Source organism: Petaurus breviceps, unplaced genomic scaffold (genome assembly GCF_028583685.1).
Source record: "Petaurus breviceps papuanus isolate PSGF00001 unplaced genomic scaffold, PetGlider_PUasm1.0 90784, whole genome shotgun sequence".
Lineage (NCBI taxonomy): Eukaryota > Metazoa > Chordata > Mammalia > Diprotodontia > Petauridae > Petaurus > Petaurus breviceps.
The window spans coordinates 7,422,922-7,444,600 of NW_027187345.1; the positions used below are offsets into that span (position 1 = coordinate 7,422,922).

Here is a 21,679-nt window from a genome sequence, read left to right on the forward strand (position 1 = left end):
GAGTTCAAACTAAAAAGTTCATAAAATTAAGAAAACTAAAATCTGAGCATTGTCTCTAGGAGAGAATAGTGTCTGAAAGAAACTACAACCAATAAACTAAGTGTGATATCAAAACAATAGAGACATTTCTCATTGTGATAAAAATATAATTTTAAGAATCCCTAGATGTAAATTCAAGCAGAATGCCCACAATTCTACTTACTCCAGTATAAATTTATCACAGTTGCCTTCAGTATTGAAACTAGTACATAGTGGTTATGTCCAAAAAGCATGCATGAGAATGACATGGGGAAAACCAGGAGAACAATTTATACAATAACAGCAATAATGTGAAAACAAACAATACAGAAAGGCTTGGGAACCCTGGTCAATGCTATGACCAACCACAATTCTAGAGGCTTCAAGATGGAACATGCTCCCCACCCCTTGATAGACGTAATAGATTCAAGAGTACAGCACTGAGGCATATATACTTTTTTTTTTTTTGGACATGGCCAATGTGGGAATTTCTTTTGCTCAACAATAAATGTTTATAAACAGGGATTTTGTTTTTCTTGCTCTCTCATTGTGGGGTAGGAAGAAGAACAGAGAGATGAGAGAGAATTCAAATTGGAAAATAATAAAATTTTTAAATAAAAATAATATAAGGTAAAGTTTATGAATAATGTAGATATAAAGGACTTAGTACCGGGAAAAAAATGGCTTAATTTTTAAAAAATTTGTCCCTATGTAATTTCTTTTCCTATACCAAGAAATGTGACTACTGGCTGAAGAATGGCTTAATACACTGATTCATGAATATATTTGTTGTTGTGAAACAAATGAGGAATGACAACGAAAATTTGTATGAACTAGTACACAGTAAGACAAAGAATCTAAAATATATACAATAGCAATGTAAATGAAAAGATCACTGAAAAAATCATAATTTTTTTCTAAGCAATTGAAAAGAAATTGGACCCCAAAAGATAATGAAACATCTCTCCTTCCTCTCCACAGGAGGGTAGGTTACTAGTTAGACAGGATGACGTATGCATTGTCTGAAGCTGGTTATGGTATCAGTCATTTTTGCACATTTTTTCCTTCGTTACATGAGAGGACTCAGTCGGGGAAGGGAGGATCTGAAGAGTGATAAGCTTTCAGGGGGGTGGAGGATTTAAGGAAGACTTCGTAGAAAATGGTATTTTAGTTAATTGAGCAAGTTTAGTCTGATTTTGTTTAATATTTTTATTTATGTTTTCTGTTTCTCATATCACCATGACATCACATATTCTGCCCCTCTCCGGCCTTCCCCCCCCACTCCCATTACCACAAATAGTAATTTTTAGGTGGAAAAGTCAGTACAATTGATACATTGAAAAAGTGAAAACATGTGCAATATGTAATACCTGTGGGTCTTCCACCTCCTCAAAGGGGAATGTCTTCTCATGTCTCTTCTGATTGCTTTTTATTTTTGAAACTTGAGTATAAAAAGTAAACCTTAAATTTTTTTTTTGCAACATCTTAGATCAAACTCCTTAAATGTATGAAAATACCTCTACAATATAAGTGCTAATTGAAGAAAAAGAACCAAAGTTCTCTTTCTTCCCCTGAAATAAATCTTAAGCTCATTAATTTTGGTGCCAAGATTCAGTATTTTAAACATTCAAGGAAAATTCTCCTTCTCTTCCCTTGAAATCTATTCTCCACCCCCCACCCCTGCATTTTAAAAAGTTAACCTAAACAGTACTAACCACATAAAGTGAAACCAGTCATGAAATTCTCTATTTTAGAATTTTTATTAAACTTTAAAGTGTCCTTTTATATTTTACTAGTAGGGATGTAGATGTATCCTCGAAAAAAATATACTCTCAAATGAGGTAAGGGAAGGGAACAAACATTACAAAGCACTTATTATATGCCTGGAATTGTATATAAATATTATCTAAATTGAACCTCACTACAACCCAGTGAGGTCGGTGTGTTATTATTATCCCCATTTTGACAAAGTGAGGCAGCAAATAGTTGTTAAAAGACTTGCCCAGAGTCACACAGCTAGTAAATGTTTTATAAGCAAGACTAGAACTCAGATCTTCCTCATTCTAGGCCCAGCAGTCTATCCACTCTACCACCTAGCTCCCTCTAGTTCCTCCCTATTTTCTATTTAAATTCCATTATGAGGGAGAGATTAATTTAGAGGAAAGTCCAAATGGGGACAGGGAGGGAGGAGAGTAGCTATAAATACCAAAAGAAGCCCAGAGTTAAAGTGGATACACAATCTAGCCACAGACCTCCCCAGTTTATCTCACCTTTATGATAATCCCCTCTCTTGAAGTCAAATTCGTTTAATTTAATTATGCCTTCAATTATGCATCCTGGCTTTAGCTTATGCCTCACATCACCTAGTTTGGGTTTATACCTTTTCCTTTCCACCGGTCTAAATTCATCCCATTCCCCAAGACCAAATTCAAATACAACTTTCTCCTGTTGTCAAATTTGGAGGGATTTCTTCCTTCTCTGAATTCCTGTGTATTAAGCCTAAGCAAGACTTCTTGTCTTCTCCTGTTTTTCTGGAACTGTACTTAAAATCTTTGATTGTCCTTTAACTTTTCCCCTGTTCACATCTTGTTTCCTCAAGCTATCATAAACTCCTGAGTCTAGCAGAAAGCCAAAGTGGTTTTTAATGTACCTCTCTTCCCCAAACCGCCTGAAAAAGGGCCTGGCATAGCTCCGGGCAATGAAGAATATTAAGTAACTTCCAACTTATTGCATTTGGGAAGGAGACAGATTGGCACTTCTAAAAGGGCTGGGCCAGTGCACTCTGAGTTACTGGAATTTGAGTCTATGGCCATCTATGCTGTACACATAATTACATGTAAGGGACTATGTCTATTTTTCACTTTAAATCATGCCTGTGGTGCTGAGCAGGCTCAGAGTTCCCACTGACTTCAAAAGGAACTCCATGCCTGAAGCAGCTCTGCAGGGTACTGAGGAAGATGAGAAACAGGCTCTTATACATAATGGGAATTAGGAGGCAATCACTAATCTCCTTTAGAGAAAGGGAAAATATTTCAGCTTCATAATTTTTTTTTAAAAGGAAGACATTCCTCCTATTCCTTTAAAATGCCTGTTATATAACATGCCAAACTGAAACATCACTCTGTACCAAAATACATATATACAATGTGAAGATAGGAAACAGGAATCAATTTTTTTCGAATAATCTGCAAAGGTCAGAGTAGTTTAGTTTGCTCTTATTCAACATCTGGTCATTCTCACGAGACCAACTGATTAAGGTGTTAGAGCTCTATTTTTATCAAGGCAATATGATTTTTTCCCCAAGAAGGGCTATTTGTTATAAACGTTCCTCCTCCATACTCACATTTCTAAAAGATTAAGAAACTTTCAAAAGTAATAATGTTGAGGCTTTACTCTGTTCAGTTTTGGCCAAAATTAAACCAGCAACCCAGTGGTGAAAGGCTTGATATCCAATTACCACTCCCAAGGCACTGTTTGATTCTAGCTTTTCTTGCAACTATAATAGCATGCAGAACATCGATGTTTGAACAAAAATGAAGATTCTTTTCAAATGAAATGTATACGACCAGGAAAAAAATGTGCAAGTATAAGAGATCTATCACTAATGAAAGAGGTATTAACTATTACAAAGCAACCAGTTCAGTGGTCTATAAAAATTCATATTCACTTAAACATAATAAGCCAAGTGACTGGAGAGAAATCAACAAAATATTAGCCTAACATACCAGAAAAAGAATGCCTAAGAATGGGAAACAAAGCTTTACAAATATGTAAAATATAGAGCCTACCAAGAACATTCAAAGAAGCATTTTATGCATTTTGTTTACTTTTTCCATTCTCATCCCTCAGGTAATTTTGGATCACATCTTAGATTTAGGTGTGTTGAGGTTCGAAGCACCCTAACATATCAGCCTAAGACACTAGTAAATTTCACTTACCATCTAGGACAACTGCTTCTTCCTGCTGTTTATTTGGGTCTCCTCCATGTCCTTCTGATATTCCATTAATGCTGCTTATCTGTCCATTCTTCTGTAGAAGCTATGTGAGGAAAGAAAAAAACAAAACAAAACAATTTTAATTCAGTCTATGGAGCACAGCTAAATAAGTTATAAACATTACCTAATGCTAAGAAAATAATGGAGGCAAAGGGCAAGGAATGAAAAGGAATACCCCATCTTCTAGGTTGAAGGATTCTACCCCCTCTAAACAAGTGGCTATGTTAACTCAAGTTTTCTGTATTTTCTGTAATCATCAATATCATGTTTGCCTTTTAAAGCCTCGTTTCCTAAAACATTAAATTTCTCTGAAATGGATTTAAGCCTTTCTTTTCTCTCTGTATGTCAGCACTGTAGGTAGCCATTTTCTGTTAGTCTTTTTGTTAGCATGGAATACTTCACTACCAAATCAGCTGAGCTATCATTTCCAAACAATACGTAAGCATCAAATCATCCATAAATGAAATGTAGAAGATCACTTAACTTGATGAAATGGGAGACAAAACATTTTAATATGATGCCACTCCATTTTTGCTTACCTAAGAGACTTGTTTTCATGAACAAGTAGCTGATCTGTTAAGATAAAGAAATCTCAGGGCTAGATGCATCCCTCATGGCACATATATTGCCTGTTACTTGTTGTTCAACAAACCTTTGTTGGCCTACCAAATGACTTAGATCAAAATAACCGTTATATTTCTTTTATTTCTCCATAAATGGATGGTAAGTTCAAGGTAGCCTATGCAGAAGCCCCAAGTTGTACTAAATTGATTCCACCTGGCAGCATTCCCCTCCCATGCAAAGTTGTCCTTCAGCTATATAATCCACTTTATGGGAAAAGATATGGATGTATTTTCATAGTAACATCACAGATGGAACAACTTGGCTTCAACATATTCACATGCTGAGTCCATATATTAAAGAGCTGAATACTATTAGATTACATTCCCACTTTAAAGACTTTGCTTACCAAAAATATGAAGGATGGTCATTTAAAATGAAAGTTTAAAGATAAAAGGAAAAATCCCACAATGTTCAGAGTTTTGGGAATGGTCTATCAGAGTTCAGATCCAGGCACCTCCTACAAGGGGCCTTTCTCTTAACACTCCAAATTGTTATAATATACTTGGTTTTTCAAAGAACTTTCTGCACATTATCTCCTGTAATTTTCTTTTTTTTTTTTCATTTTTCAAATGCTTTATTAACTTCTGAGTTACATCATTCATTTCCGCCAGATTTTGAGTTACAAATTTTCTCCCCGTTTTTCCCCTACCCACCGCCCCAAAATAGCAGTCCCACAGGATATCTGCTCCTCCACTCTGCTTTCTCCCATATTTTCTCCCATACCCCTTTCGACTTTTCCAGTGGATCTCTATGCCTCAGTGCTTGTATATCTTATTTCTCAATTACATGTAAAATAGTATTAATAATAGTATATATATATATATATATATATATATATACACAAACACACACACACACACATATATATATATATTTGAATTTAAAACTTTGAATTCCAGATTCATTCCCTTCCTTTCTTGTCACCCACCCTTACTGGGAAGATAAGCAGTTCAGTAAAGGTTGTACATGTGTAGCTAATGCAAAGCATTAACATAGTAGATATATTGTAAAAGTCTGACTATATTTCCCTCCCTCCTATTCCACCTCCCACTTGTTCTATTCTCTACTTTGATACCTTTTCAAAAGTGGGTGCTTCCAACTTCCCTCCCCCCCCAGCCTGCCCTCCCTTCCATCATCCCCCCTCTCATCCTCTTCCCCCTTACTCTCCTGTAGGGTGAGATACCCTATTTAGTGTGTATTTCATTCCCTCCCCAAGCCAAATTCAATGGGAATAAGGTTGACCTATTCCCTTTTGCCTTCCTATTCTTCCTCTCCATTTTAACCATTTTCCCTTGCCTCTTCTATATGAGATAGTTTACCCCATTCTGTCTCTCCCCATCTCCTCTCATTATATTCCTCTCTCACCTTTTAATTTCACATTTTAAGTATCATCCCTTCCTATTAAATTGATCCTATGCCCTCTATGTATACCTGTAAACATATATATATATATATACACATTTACATATGTATTCATATGCCCATATGCCCTCATATATAGACATACACACACATATATATATATATATATATATATATATATATATTTATATTCCGTTCAACTATTTTCATACTGAGAAAAGTTTCATCAGTTACAATTATTGTTTTTCCAAGTAGGAATGTTAATAGTTCAACTTTGATAAGTTCCTTATGATTTGTTTTCCCTGTTTACCTTCTCATGCTTCTCTTGCTTCTTGTATCTGAATGTCACATTTTCTATTCAACTCTGTTTTTTTCATCAAGAATGCTTGAAAGTCCTCTATTCCACTGAGTGACCATATTTTCCCCTGAGACATGATACTTACTTTTGCTAGGTAGGTGATTCTTGGTTTTAATCCCAGCTCCTTTGACCTCCAGAATATCACATTCCAAGCCTTTTGATCCCTCAGTGTAGAAGCTGCCAGATCCTGTGTTATCCTGATTGTGTTTCCACAATATTCAAATGTTTCTTCCTGGCTGCTTGTAATATTCTGTCCTTGATCTGGGAATTTCGGAACCTGGCTATAATATTCCTAGCAGTTTTCTTTTGGGGATCTTTTACAGGAGGTGATCGGTGGATTCTTTCAACTTCTAAAACATCAGGGCAGTTTTCCTTAAGAATTTCTTGGAGGATGATTTCTAGGTTCTTTCTTTGATCATGGCTTTCAGGTAGTCCAATAATTTTTAAATTATCTCTCCTGGATCTATTTTCCAGGTCAGTGGTTTTTCCCATGAGATATTTCACATTGCTTTCTATTCTTTCATTTGTTTGTATCTGTTTAACAGCATCTTGATTTCTCATAAAGTCATTAGCTTCCATTTGCTCCAATCTAATTCTGAATCAATGATTCTCCTCAGTGAGCTTTTGAGATTCTTTTTCCATCTGGCAAATTTGGCTTTTTAAGGCATTCTTCTCCTCGTTGCCTTTTTGAGCCTCTTTTGCCATTTGAGTTAGTCTGTTTTTTAAGGTGTTATTTTCCTCAGTCCGGCTGTTGACTCTCATTTCGTAATTTTCTTGCATTGTTCTCATTTCTCTTCCCAATTTTTCCTCCACTTCTCTTATCTGCTTCTTAAGGTCCTCTATGGCCTATAACCAGCTTGTATTTTCCTTTGAAGCTTTTGGTGCAGGATTTCTGACTTCACTGTCTTCCTCCTGTACCATGCTTTGATCCTTTTTGTCCCCAAAATTGTTTCCTTTGCCTGGTCATGTTGCCACTCAATTACTTGACTTTGGGCTTTTTGCCACAGTAGGACTCTGCCACCAGACAGGGGAGCTTTCATCCCAAACGCTGGAGTTTTCTCTGCTGCTGGAGGTATTTGTTGGGTGCCCTCTCTGAAGCCTCCACGTGCTCTGTCAAGCTGGTCATGAACCCCAGGACCTCCACCCTAGACTGCAATCCAGATCCAAGTAGGTTAAAGGAAGAGCAATTACCCCTCAGACTGGTTGCTTAGTCCCCCTACACTCTGCAGGCCAGGAGCTGAAGCTGCCGATTGGGGGTGGCTGCACAGGTGCAGCTCCTCAGCAGCAGCAAAAGCCAAGGCACTCCCAACTACTGGGTCCCAAAGTCCACAGTGCACTGACATCTCACTTTGTCCTTAGCATGTATGTGTTGATAATTCTGGAAACGGCCACAGCCGCTGGTGATCTGGAGTCCCTCCAGCCAGGGAGCTGGTTGTGGCTACCCTGAGGCTAAAACCTCAGGCTCCTGTGGGGCTGGGGTTGGCTCCCAGAGCCCTGCACTGGCTACTTCCTGCCAGCCTGCCGGGCTGTCCCCAGTGGGAGGTTAGCTTCTCTGTGTCATTTTGTGGGTTCTGTAGCTCCAAAGTTTGTTCAGAGTCCCCTTTTATGTGAATTGGGGAAGGTGGAAGCAGCAGCAGCATGGAAGACCTGCTTCTACTCCGCCATCTTGACTCTGCCCCCTGTGATTTTCTTAATAAACAACCCTGTAAAGTGAGTGCTTTTGTCCCCATTTTAAAGATGGGAAAACTGAGACCCAGTAAAAGTTAAGTGGTGTGCCAGTGGTCACACAGCTAGCAAGTATTTGAGCTCACATCTTCTTGAACTCTTGTCATGCCAGAGTATAAAGTGAATTGTGTATATCTCGAAATTAAAGTTTTTGCAAAATTGTCGGAACTATCAGATTTCTTTCTTTTCTCTTCTTTTCTTTTTTAACAGCAGCACCAATTGGGCGGCTAGGTGGCGCAGTGAATAAGCACCAGTCCTGGAGTCAGGAGGACCTTGATTCAAGCCTGGCCTCAGACACTTAACACAAAAAAAAAACCTAGCCCTGTGACCTTGGGCAAGTCACTTAACCCCAATTGCCCTCCAAAAAGCAAAAAAAAAAAAAAAAAAAAACCAAAAAACAGCAGCACCAATTATTTAAATCATGAGATGGAGATGGTAACAAGACCACAAATGTAGGAGACCACTTCATACCTTGCTCCACATTCTTAGATTTACTCAGTTATTGGCTTTATAACTGTCATTTGCTAAAGTGAGCAACAACTGATGTGGCTTGTACACACACGTATACTTACTAGCTGTGTGACCTTGAGCAAGTCACTTAACCTCAGTTTGCCTCATGAGTAAAATGAGGATAATAATAGCCTCTACCTTGCAGGGTTGTTGTGAGGATCAAAAGAGATAATATTTGTACATTGCTTAGCACAGAGTCTGGCTGTGTAAATGTCAGAAAACCTGATTTTCACCCTTTGTGCCCTGAATAATGTATTTCTTGAGTTCTTCCAAGGACCTGTGTATGAGTTCTCATTTCACCAGCCAACTTTAAAATGCCTCTGACTCTGTCTACCTAAGTTCTGTGCCAAGCAGAAAAAAGTTCTCATGCCCTGGTGTTATATATTACCCAGGTTCAGCTCCATGCCATGATGAGACATCAGATTAGCACTTTAGCAGAGGGAAAAGAGAACCAAAAATTTCTCACTGATTTCATTTGATATTTTCTTCATACACTGTACTTTTCAGTGACCCCTGGAAAAGCAGCTTATGGGCAAAAGCAGAATATTGGAGAGGAGTCACAGCAATGAAAAATTAGAGAGCCAAGGGAACTTGCCCTTTGGGTACTTGCTTTTGATCTCCTATCCACAGAAAGAGACATATGATAAGTCTCTTAATAATTGTTCTAGGGGCAACTAGGTAGTGCAATGGATAGAGCACCAGCCCTGGCATCAGGAGAACCTGAGATCAAATCAGCCCTTAGACACGTGACACTTACTAGCTGTGTGGCCCTGGCCAAGTCACTTACCCCAAATTTCCTCACAAAATAATAATAATAAAAACTGTTCTGCAATGGCAATAAGGTATGAGTATGGGATGCCCCAGACTACAGGGGCATTGTGTCATCCAAAACTCTCCTGACAGTCATTTGAGATAAAATTCTGGCTCTTCTTCCTGGACCACAGTGATAATTTGTGGTTATCATTCAAATTTCTGATATTTAAAGGGAAAGTGGATTTATGTAATGGTAATGTATTTTTTCTTAATGGGAAGATCTCTCCTATCCATTAATAGACCTGTATGACCTGCTTAAGTCATATGGAAGCCTAAGTCACATGAAGCCTGTGGTGGGAGGAGCTTGCTGAAGTGGTAGAACAGAGAGAGTGGAAAAGGAAGGGTAGAGCAGAGTCCAAAAGAAGTTGGTCAGAGTAGTTAGAGCTGAGGGAAAGAAAGTAAACAGGCAGGAAGCTGTGAGTGAGAGGTTTGTTTGTGGGAAGGCCCTAACAGGGGGAAGGCTTGGGGATGGTGATGCCCCCTGCATAGTTACTGTGTATAGATTTCTTTGTTGCTATGATGGATTTGGCTTTCTGATATTTGAATAAATGTTTTGGTTCTGTCTGTCATGTCGAGAGTCTATTATATTTTGCAATTCAAATTATGCTGGCATATTCATAGCCGCTATATTGGAATGTGAATATTGCATTGGCAGTACAATTTAACAGCCTTATAGTAAATCACATAATATCCAGGCATAATTGATATTAATAATGTAACTAGTATTAATATTTGCATTGATTTTTCAACAGTTTTCAAAATGTTTTCATACACATTATTCCATTTGAATATGCTGATTGAATATTTTATATACACTGTCATATTATTGTTGTGTGTATTTAAAAACAAAAACAAAAAAGGCATATAAAATGTATAGTAGAATATATACACTATATATAATTCTCAGTCCCACTAGTTTCTTGTCACTTGAATTTTCCTTTGTGGCTTTCACTACAATAAAATGAACAACCCAGAACTGATTAAAATCTAACCCTTTCCACACTACTTCCCAAGGATTTTGGAAAGTCTTTTCCTGCAAAAAATGATGATTTTTAAAAATTTTCCATGAAGATTGAATAATCTTACAATTCTAATCCTCTGTGCTTCAAGTGGAAGGTAATGCTTGAGTTGAGCTTTGAAAAAAATTAATGATTCTAAGAGGCAGCAGAGAGGAAGGAATTTATTCCAGGCAAAGGGGGGAAAGCCTGTGAAAAGTCACAGAGATAGAAAGGTTTGAATGAAGACAAACAAGAAGTCTAGCTAGACCACACTATGTGAAAAAGAGTAATAAAAACTATAGACGGAAAGATAAGTTGAAGTCATGTTGAGTCACCTTACTCCCATTGCAGAACAATTATTTTATTTTATTTTTGCGAGGCAATTGGAGTTAAGTGACTTTCCCAGGGTCACACAGCTAGTAAGTATCAAGTGTCTGAGGTTGGATTTGAACTCAGGTCCTCCTGACTCCAGGTGTTCTATTAAAGCACATGGCCTTAATAGAATCACATTTGTCCTTACCCTAAAACCTAACAAAATACTACAGATGTAGCCTGAGCAGGAAGATCACACTGGGCCACTAGACTGCTTCTATCACATTCCTATTGAGTTGTATGAGGCTACCATCCGACATCCCATTTTTTTAAAATTAACTGCTTCTTAGCCATGCCTCCACCTATCTTGTACTTCAGGCTGGAGTGAGAGACTGAAGCTATTTGGGGATCATCCTCTAGTTCTCTACTTACTCTATCACTGGTGGCTTCATCAGGTCTCTCAGGTTTAATGATCTCTTTGCTGATGACTCCCAAATCTATATATCCAGTCTTAGGATACATATTATGATAGGAGCTCCAGCCACCACAAATCTGTTGAACATTTTAAAATGGCTGTCACATTTACATCTTAAATTTAAATGTCCCAAGCAATTCATTATTTCTCCCACCAAACCTACCCCTTTTCTGAACTTCAATGTTTCTCCAGAGGGCGCCACATACTTCTAGTCACCCACGTTTACAACTTCCATAACCTTCTCAATCTCTCATCCTGAATATTCAATCACTTGCCAAACCTTCCAATTCCACAACATTTCCCTCTGTCTTAAGTCTGTCCCCCACTCCTATTCATCCTTCACACAACTGACAAAGTGATTTTTATAAATCCCATGTCACCTTCTGCTCAATAAACTCCAGTGGTTCCCTATTATATGATCCCTAGGATCAAATATAACCTTCTCTGTTTGGCATCTCTAAAATGTGGAGAAGACTATATTGCAGGGACTGAAAGAGAAACGTGTACCTTTGGAAAAGTTAGACCAGTGAGAAAAGAGAAAGAAAGATCACTGAAGCCATGATCCTCCTTAGGAGATAATATCAAATGCCACAGAAACTTCAAAGAGGATTAGAGCTGAGGAAAGGCCACTGGATCCAGCAATTAAGATGTCACTAGTGAAGTATAGGGGAGGAGTTTTAGGGGACTGAAGCCAGACTAAAGGAGTTTCAAAATGTTAATATCTTTCTATTTGGTACAACAACATTTGTATGTCTTTATATACATGTTTATACCTGCAGCTTTAATGTTATCTTTATAGGAATCACTGTAAACATTTTAGGGAAATTCCAAGTCTGTGATTTATGACATTTGAATGAGAGATGAGAAACGTTTGTTTTATAACATGTCAGTTTTTAAATTTTGTTTTTCTTAAAGATGACTAAAAAAAATGAGACTAGTCAATGTTGAAGGAGTTGTGAGAAGATGAGGACACCAGCCCAAGGTTGGTAGACATGTGAAATGGTCCAACTATTCTGCAAAGAAATTGCCTAAACATCCACATATTTTAATACAGAGATCCCTCTTCTGGGAAAATACCCTAAGGAGGTCAATGACAAAAACACATGTCAAATACACACCAAAATATTCACATGAGGAAAAAAATTGGGAAATGGCTAAAGAAGTAGTAAATGCATAAATGTAATGGAATAGGTCATATTGTGCTGCGATGGATAGGAAGAATATAGAGAAGCATTGGAGACATATGAACATATGAATAGATCCAAAGTAAAGTAAGCAGAAACAGGAAAAGAAACATACACAATGAATATAAAAATGCAAATTTTTTTAAAATCACACCTGAAACTTGACACTGAATGTTTTGAAAATTATATTGATGGCCCTGGCCTCAAAGCAAAGACAGGAGAAGGTACTTCCCTTTTTTTTTTTTCCAAAAGTTAAGGGACTATGTGTATGGAATACAGCATTTAATGATACACTGTAATGTTAGTTTTACTTAACTTTTTCTCTTTTTTTATTCTTTTGCTATAAGAATTTTCAGGAAGAAGAAAATGTCTATCATTGAAAATTTATCTTTTAAATGTCTTTTTCTTGACATGTTAAAACCTTATTTACTTCTTAATTCATATGTACCTCTGATATGTCTATTTAAAAAAAATAATCATGATTAAGTCTGTCAAAACCTTCTTGTCCTAAGTAAGAATTGGTGACTAATAAGAAACTATCAAGAAATTAATGAAACAATGTTGAGCACTGAGATGCTTTGCTTCCCTTTAACATACAGCATAAAAAAGACAATACAGCATTAATGACCAGAGGACTGGCCTTGGAGTTAGAAAAAGTGGTTCAAGCGTCACCTCTGACACATCCTGGGACATGCTATCCTAGGCAAATCATTTAACAGCTTAATAGGCAATGAAATACAAAATAGGTGAAGGATACCATGGAAATCATGGCTATCATGAGATATAGACAACAGCAATGATTTACATTACAACGGGACTGAATATATATAGACAAAATGTGAATTTGTATACAACAGCATTCAGAATTATGTCTTCTGGGTGGGTCATGCAGAGTTCAATTCCAACAAGACATCACCACGCTACAACTGAACAAGCTATTACATTTATTTCAAAAGGACACTAAAAATCTCTTAAAAGCCAAAGTTTTTGTTTTCCAAGCAAACCCTAAAGGACCAACACTGAGATTTTTTCCTTTCCTTTTCTCTCTTCTCCATGATATTGTTTGTCATTTCTGCAATCATGTGACTCTTTGCATTAAATGGATATTCCAGTAGTTTTCTGATTCACATGTTCTGAAAAGGATTATGAAACTTAGTATGGAAGAATGAGATTAGTAAAGAATGTTTTAGTGCAGGGAGAGTTCTCCCTGCTCTCCCTCTTTATTTTTATTATTTTATTAAATAAGACCCTTCCAACATAGAAGCAGCAGCATAGTATAATAAAGACTGCTAGACTCTGATTCAGGAATAACAGGACTCAAATTTGACCTCGGCTAGGTACTACCCCCGTATGACCTTAGGCACATCATTTAATTTCTTCACTCCTCAGTTTCAACTGTGAAATGAGGAGGATTTCACGGATATGGTATGATGGATATGAAGGACCCTTTCACCTATCAATCTCTGGTCCTCCTATGAGAAGGCTCCAAAGGGTGATGAGTTTGCATGGGAAACATTTCCATCTCTCAGGTCACAAAGAATTTATTACACCCTCACCTTCTGCAATAAAACTAAAGTAATCTTGTAAATACATACTCCAAAGAGAGACAGAGGGTAGGTAGACATGGGTGGGAAACATAGGAATGTTCACATAATGTATTCACAGTATCTAAAGGTGACTTTAAACCACACCTAACCATGATGATACTATTATGGCAATAATTGGAAACTTTACAAAACAAATTTTAAAACTTCCCCCATAATATTTACATATGCTAAAGAGGTCTAAAAGTCAGCCCCCCAAAAAACTATATTTTTTCCAATCTGAATAGGAAAAAGTACATTAAGGAGCAAAGGGATAATTGCCTAACCATTATAAAAATAAGTTTGCAATGGACTGAAAGTATAAAATTGATTTAAGCAGAGACACAGCAACCAAAAAAAGCGAATTTGTCGTAAGTTATAATAAGGGCCATAGAGAATACAATATAGAAGCAATGGTGCCTGTTTAGTTTGCCCTAGTCAGATGATATCTGAGGAAGATCACTGGAGAATTGGGGAATGAGTGTCTGAGCCTCAAGCCCTCAGCATATACTACTTTCTACCATCTTGGGACATTTACATGAATGAAAAATTACTAAATAAGGATATAAAAAGACATCTGAAAGTATTTCAAGGACTGTCACATGGGAGAAGGGATTACCCTTTCTCTGCTAAACCCCAAAAGGGAAAATAAGACTTAGAGGTTGAAACTGCTAGGTGTAATTAAAGCTTAATATAAGGAATAAATCCTTTAAAAGCTTCAAAATCAAGAGCTATTGGAGTCACCTATCAACTTCCCTATCCCTACAGGTCTTTTAAGTGAAGGAAGGCTGGCTGACCCACACAGGCACAGGTTTTATAATAAGATTTTTTTTAAGACCTATCCATTTCACAAAATGATGCCAATAACTCTTTATCTTTAAAAAAGACATGGCTAGAAATTCGAAAGGGTAATATTAATTTAAAAGTAGTTTGCCATACATATATGATGATTATCTGTAGATATTCCACTGATTTCTAATTAATCAAAGTAGAAGTTATTTAAACACGTCAGGAGCCAGAGCAAGAAAGAGAAAATAAGTAGTTATAAAAAGTGATGATTTTAATTAACTAAGTGGAGTTGATTCAACCCCTACAGCTAAAGTCATCTCAAATGACAAAAATTATTTGAGGAAAAAAAGGGAAAGGTCAAAAAACAAATAGCAACACAGAGCCATAGGTTTCATATCCAAAAACTAAGATTATTAATTCTAGTGTAAGAAGATAATGTTACCAGTGTCATAAGTTCTAAATTCACACAGCATGAATTTTTATGAGAAAAAGACATTGCCAAAAAACAAATCCTTGAACTGCTAAACTGTATTTTAGGATTCATTTAACCTAAGCTGAAACAGATCTAATCCCTTGGCCCCCCAAGAAACATAACAAACTACAGGAGAAGGGCCTATCATAAATTTAGCCAACTACTGGCAAGATCAGGGGCAGATAGCAACTTTTAATCATTTTAATACAGAAAAATAAATGCTATAGACCTGATTCTTTCACAGCCTATGATTAGGATTTTGGTTAATTGTATTCACAGTGAAATAAAGCAATACAGTAGACAGATCACTAGATTCAGATGCACAAGAATTTTCATATAAAATGGAAGCTCTCTGAGGACAGGGACTACTTCCCTTTTGTCTTTGTCTTTCTAGCCCTTTAGCACAGCTCCTGGAATATGGTAAGCACCTAATAAATTACAGTTCACTGATTAACATAGGCTAGCTCTTTGACATTAAGGCCTGTAGAGACTACATGTCCTATTTCCTCACTTTTTTACATTTAAATTGATTAAATTCCACGAAAGGGAAGGGACTTAAAATTCCTAATACATGTCACTGATTTTACAAGTGAACCAAAAGTAAGTGGACTTTTAAATTTTGAATGATGACATTTCTTTTAGATATTTACAGATTCTTTTATAAATATTAGAAGGAATCAGTTTTACAGGTATGAAAATGAACTAAATGAATGGCAGTTAACAGAGGCAGTTGTTCAGAAGATTCAGGAACTTTTCCATCTGAAATACCAAGTTTAGTTCTTTGCTAAACAGAACACGGACAGCTGGTGTTGCTGTGGATAGAGTGCAGGATCCTGGCATCAGGAAGATCCAGCCTTAGCCACTTAGGAGCTGTGTGACCTTGGGCAAGTCATCTAACCTCTATTTGACTCATTTTTCTCAACTGTAAAATGAGAATAATAGCACTTGTGAGGATCAAATGATATGTGCAGAAAGCGTTTAGCACTATGGCTGGAATAATAGGAGCTTATCAGTTCTCCCCCCCCCCTTTTTTTGGAGGGAGGAAAGCAAGGCAATTGGAGTTAAGTGACCTGCCCAAGGTCACACAGCTGGTTAAGTGTCACATGTCTGAGGCTGGATTTGAACTCAGGTCCTCCTGACTCCAGGATTGGTGCTCTATTCACTGTGCCACCTAGCCACCCCAGAGCTTATCAATTCTCTTAGTCTGTTTTACCTGCCTTTGCCCAAAGCTACTACCTTTTTTCATCCTTCCTTTACTCTCTTCTCTCTAAAATATTTTAGGCTCTGCTGCTTCCCATTCTTTGACCCTGGGCAAATCATGTTAGCCTCAGTTTAACTATCTGCACTGTCTACATCAATAGTTCTCAAATAATGGTTCAGACACATAGGGATCTCTCAGAACCTTTTCAGAGGCTCCACAATGTCAAATCATCTTCATAATACTAAGACATTATTTACCTTTTAAAATAATCTGCTTTTTTCCAACAACATATCTGGGTGAAGCCAGATTTCCTTCAAAAACTTCAATGAAAAAAAACAAAAGAATATTGCAACAGGGGCAGCTAGGTGGTACAGCCAAGTGGTGCAGTGAGTAAGAGTGCCAGCCCTGGAGTTGGCAGGATCTGAGATTGGTTCCAGCCTCAGATACTTAACACCCACACAAAATAACTGGCCGTGTAACCTTGGGCAAGTTACTTAACCCTAATTGCTTAAAAAAAAAAAAAAGAATATTGCAACACACTGAATTCAGGAACAGATGTGAGAATACAGCTGCCTTCTACTGCTAGATATTAAAAGAGATTTGGAAAAATATGTAAAACAGCACCACTCTTCTCATTACATTTATTTTTGGAAATAGTTATTTTTGCATAAAATCTTATTTATCTTAGCATATAATGAGTTTATTATTTTAATGAGTAAGTAATTTTAAATAATCAGTTTTAATTTCTGATATGATGATTAGGGGGAAAGGAAAAGAACCTACATTCTAAAATATTTATAGCAGTTCTCTTTGTGGAGGCAAAGAACTAGAAATTTCAGGGATGCCCATCAACTGGGGAATGGCTGAGATAGTTGTGGTATGTGATTGTAATGGAATACTACTGTGCTGTAAGAAATGATAAGCTCAATCTTAGAAAAAACATGTGTAGACTTGCATGAAATAATGAAGAGCACAATAAGCAGAACCAAGAGAATATTGTATACAGTAATAGCAATATTGTTTTAAGAACAACTAAGTCATTCTGACTATAAATAAACTACAAAAGGGGTGGCTAAGTGACACAGTGAATAGAGTAAGGGCCCTGGAGTCAGGAAGACCTGAGTTCAAATCTGACCTCAGACACTTAACACAAAAAATAGCCATGTGACCTTGGGCAAGTCATTTAACCCCAAATGCCCTCCAAAAAAAAAAACCAACTACAAAGGACCTATGAATTGCTATCTGTATCCAGAGAAAGAACTGATAAATAGAAGAATGTAGAAAATGACTTTTATATATATATATATATGTATATATATATATATATCAATAGATATAGATATTTGTGTCTAATGGTAGCCATGGGGGGACAGGGTGGAGAGAAAAAAAGAAAAAAATTACATGTTAACTTTATTATATATTTAAAGGGACAGATTGTACATGATATGTTTGCAGTTTTGTGAGCAATCATCTTTTTTTTCTATTTTACTGTGTTATAGAAATGCTTGTTTTATTTCTTAAGTTCAGAATAAAATAAATTAGATTTAAAAAAAATTTCTAATGACAAATATTAATAGATATAACCCACATAAGCAAAAATTGATTTTGCTCCACAAAATTGCTCAACAATTTTTAAGAGTGTAAAGGGGTCCTGAAACCCCTTGAAAGTTTGAAAATCACTGGTCTGTATCATAAACTTAAAATGATCAAATGAAAAAATTTACTCAAAAGCATTTTATGCAAACTACTTATGGTTTTAAAGTGAACTAATTACTTTTTGCATGGGGGGTTGGGAGGGTGAGTGGAGAAGTCAAAGTACAAGATAGTTACCGTTCATAAAGTAGAGTCTGCTGTCTAATCTGTTGGAAAATACAGCATAGAAAAGGAACACTTCTAGCCACCTAAGACAGAAGTCGTGTTTAATTTTTTTTTAAATCAGTGTAAAGCATATATAACCTTTATCAAGATTGCTTGCTTTCTCAATAATGGGGTGGGAGGGGAAAGGGGGGGAGAAAATTTGGAACTCAAAATCGTAGAAAATGAAGGTTACAATTGTTTTTATATGTAACTGAATTTTTTTTTTTTTAGAAAATCAGTGCAAAAAAAAGAAAAAAATCAGTACATAGGTCTAAATGGAAAGAATGGAACCCAGTAACTTTCCCATTATAATTACTATCCTTGACCCAACCATTTAAATAGCTCAGATTACCTGATCTGTGATGTGAACACAAGCTATTATATGTCCTAGGGATATTGGTTTTCTCCCATCAGTTTATACTGCTATGGTCAGCTATCTCTGACAATGCTTCAGGTTTCAAGTCATTTTTGATGGAAGGGAAAAAATGTTCCTTGAACTATCTGTACTTATTTGTAAAATGGGGAGAATAATCATACCTGCTTCCCAGGGTGGTTGTAAGGATAATATGTATAAAGCACTTAGCAAAACTTAACTATTAATGGTATTATTATTAAGATACCTCTTCCTTCTATGCCAAGGTGGGGGATGGGGGGTAGGCGGGTAGAATGCTGCATATGATATCATACTTTTTCAATATGTTAATTTTGCTGCATAATATTATACCTTTTCAATGTTAGTTTTGCTGAACTTTTTTTTTCTCTGCTTTTTAAAAAATAAAGGATGGTTCTCTATCAAGGCTTGGAGTAGAGGAAATAGAAATCATGTGAAAACAAAGATAAAAATTATTTTTTTAAAGAGCCTCAACACTATGTAAGTGTTGGCTATTATTTTTAGATCCTCATTGTTATCAAGAATATATCCTTCTTCATCTAAATCTAAACTTTTAATAATTTAATTATTTAAATTTAATCTAAATTTTTAGATTTAATCTAAATCTATTTTTCTAAATTTAAATCTAAAAATTTAATAAACATACCATCTATGCCTTTATCAAAGTCAAGAATAAAAATGTGCTAGAGGCCTCCTTCCAAGCTAACATCAGCATTTTTAATGCCGATGCTCTTTGGTTCCAGACATTTAAACAATTCAGAATCTGTCTAATTGTACTATCTAACCAATTAATTGTTTTTTCCCCAGAAGAAGACAATATAATTTTTTCAAATGTTTTGATAAAATTTTGATAAACAACATTTTTGCTCTATGAGAAAAATATTTCTACACCTGTGATTTTAGTATCTATTAATAAAATTATGATTTTACTTTTTTCATAAATGATATCAGATTTCAGCCTAATCTGAGTCCAAGTAAATCTAAAACCCCAAATTTATGGATTATTGAAATGAACAAAATCTTCTCCTATGAGCACTATTGCATAAGTAGGGTATGCATCAAAGAAAATCTTTACTAGGAAAAATTTTTATATGCATCATAAGTCTCACTATGAAATGGTCCAGGAAAGGAATCTAAAATCTTTCAAGGTAAAAGTCTCCTGTGCTTGTTAATCTTAATGACAACATAAATCATTTTAAGACTATTTCCAGAGTCACCAGAACAGAATTGTGCCTGGAGTCACCTCACTACTTTCCTGAAGGTGATTTTCAATGCAATCTTGCAAAACAATTTTTCACTCATCTTCCTAATTGTGTGTGCTTCAAAATCACAGAGCTATGATTTAAAACGCTTACCCAGAAAATGTCTATTCTTTGAGACCAGTGCTAAATTGAAACTAGGATAACTGGAATGCTTTTTGGAGGATTGAGACTATAAAAACATCAGGACTTGCATTGTATTTCATCAGAGGACCAGTTGAAGTTCAAAGATGTTCATCATCAGGATTTGACACCAGGTGATTTTTTTTTTTCTGTGACAGCACCCCATGAAGTCATCTACTAAGAGTCAGATGAAGTTACAGATCATTTGAAATAAGTACTTGCTCAATGGAGCCTACTTCTTAGACTCATAAGAACAGAAAAGGCAATCCAGCATGTGCAGAAGGAACGCACACATATAACCATGCATAGGCATTGCTGAAAAGAGCCTGAAAAAAATCAGTGTAATCTTTTTCACTTGGAAATATTTTATTAAATATCTCCGCCCCTTCCCCTATCTTATTTCTTGTCCTATCCTTGGCAGAAACAAAGCAGTTTACAACTGTGTAGTCTCCTTTATACTTGAGGTGGTTGTCTGGTGAAGTGTAAGGACCCCATCTCATTATAATGGTTTGGTTGTTTGTTTGTTTTTTTGAGGGCAACTGGGGTTAAGTGACTTGCCCAAGGTCACATGGCTAAGTGTTAAGTGTCTGAGGTTGGATTTGAACTCTGGTCCTCCTGACTCCAGGGCCTGTGCTCTGTTCATTGCTCCACCTAGCCTCCCCCTACAACGTTTTAAAATGTATTAAATAAATAAATAAAATACAAAGAATTACCAGAGAGGAAACCAATTATATTGACATATAGTTATCAAAACATTAAGGAAAGAGGGAAGCCAAATTTACAAACCCCAAATTAAGATCCTCTGTTTTAGAAGCATGGTGCAGTGGACTGAGCAAAGGATCTGAAGTCAAGAGAACTGAGTTGACCCCCATATTATCACTTATCTGTGTGATTTTTTATATGACTAACTTCTCTTGACCTCAGTTTCCTTCTCTGTTGGAATACATGACCTCTAAAAGTTCCTTTCACTCAAGGATTCTGTTCAATGCAATGGTCAACCACCACTCCAGAGGACTGAGGATGAATCACTCTACCCACCTACTGATAGAGAGATAATGGGGGGATCTGTTATGCTTCACAATGCATTTGTCACAATTTTTTTTTCCTTTTTCCCCCATGAGAGACATAATCTCATTAATTGAAAAAAAATAAAATTTAATAAAAAACAAACAGCCTTTTCTCAGAGGGGAAGAGTCTTTTCTGGTTAATCTCAGGACAAATAGGACCTTGGGGGTTTAACTGGGGGTACAGCATCAGGAAAGCCAGGATGAGTCCATTTTTTGTTGTTCTTTTTTGGACTCTAAATGATCGCTTTCCACTTTATTGTCCCGTTGTGCAACATAATATAAAAACATATATATTTTTTCCAGTAGCATTATTAACCCTGGGATTGACAATATGTTAGATAATGACTGGTTGGTGATGTATAAATATTTCTCAAATCATAATTTAGACCTAATGTCTTTTCTTCCAGCTCAAGGTCTTATTTTACAGACACTAGATATTTATGCAAGACATATATACACACTGTACCAGTATTCAAAATAATAATATGTCTAAATATAAAAAAACTGAAAGCTGGTCAAATCAAATGATGGACCAATTCAGTAGCAAAGTATTAGACAAATAG

The 21,679-nt window shown here is 36.3% G+C and overlaps 1 protein-coding gene across 2 annotated transcripts in view; it reads right to left on the reverse strand.

Annotated features, from left to right (window-relative positions):
* Positions 1-21,679, reverse strand: part of AKAP12 (A-kinase anchoring protein 12) — a 126,603-nt gene that overhangs the window by 48,138 nt on the left and 56,786 nt on the right. For both annotated transcript variants that reach the window (XM_069069673.1, XM_069069675.1), the window contains exon 2: positions 3,957-4,056. In XM_069069673.1, the coding sequence (XP_068925774.1) occupies positions 3,957-4,056 (100 nt within the window). The remainder of the gene's footprint in view (positions 1-3,956; positions 4,057-21,679) is intronic.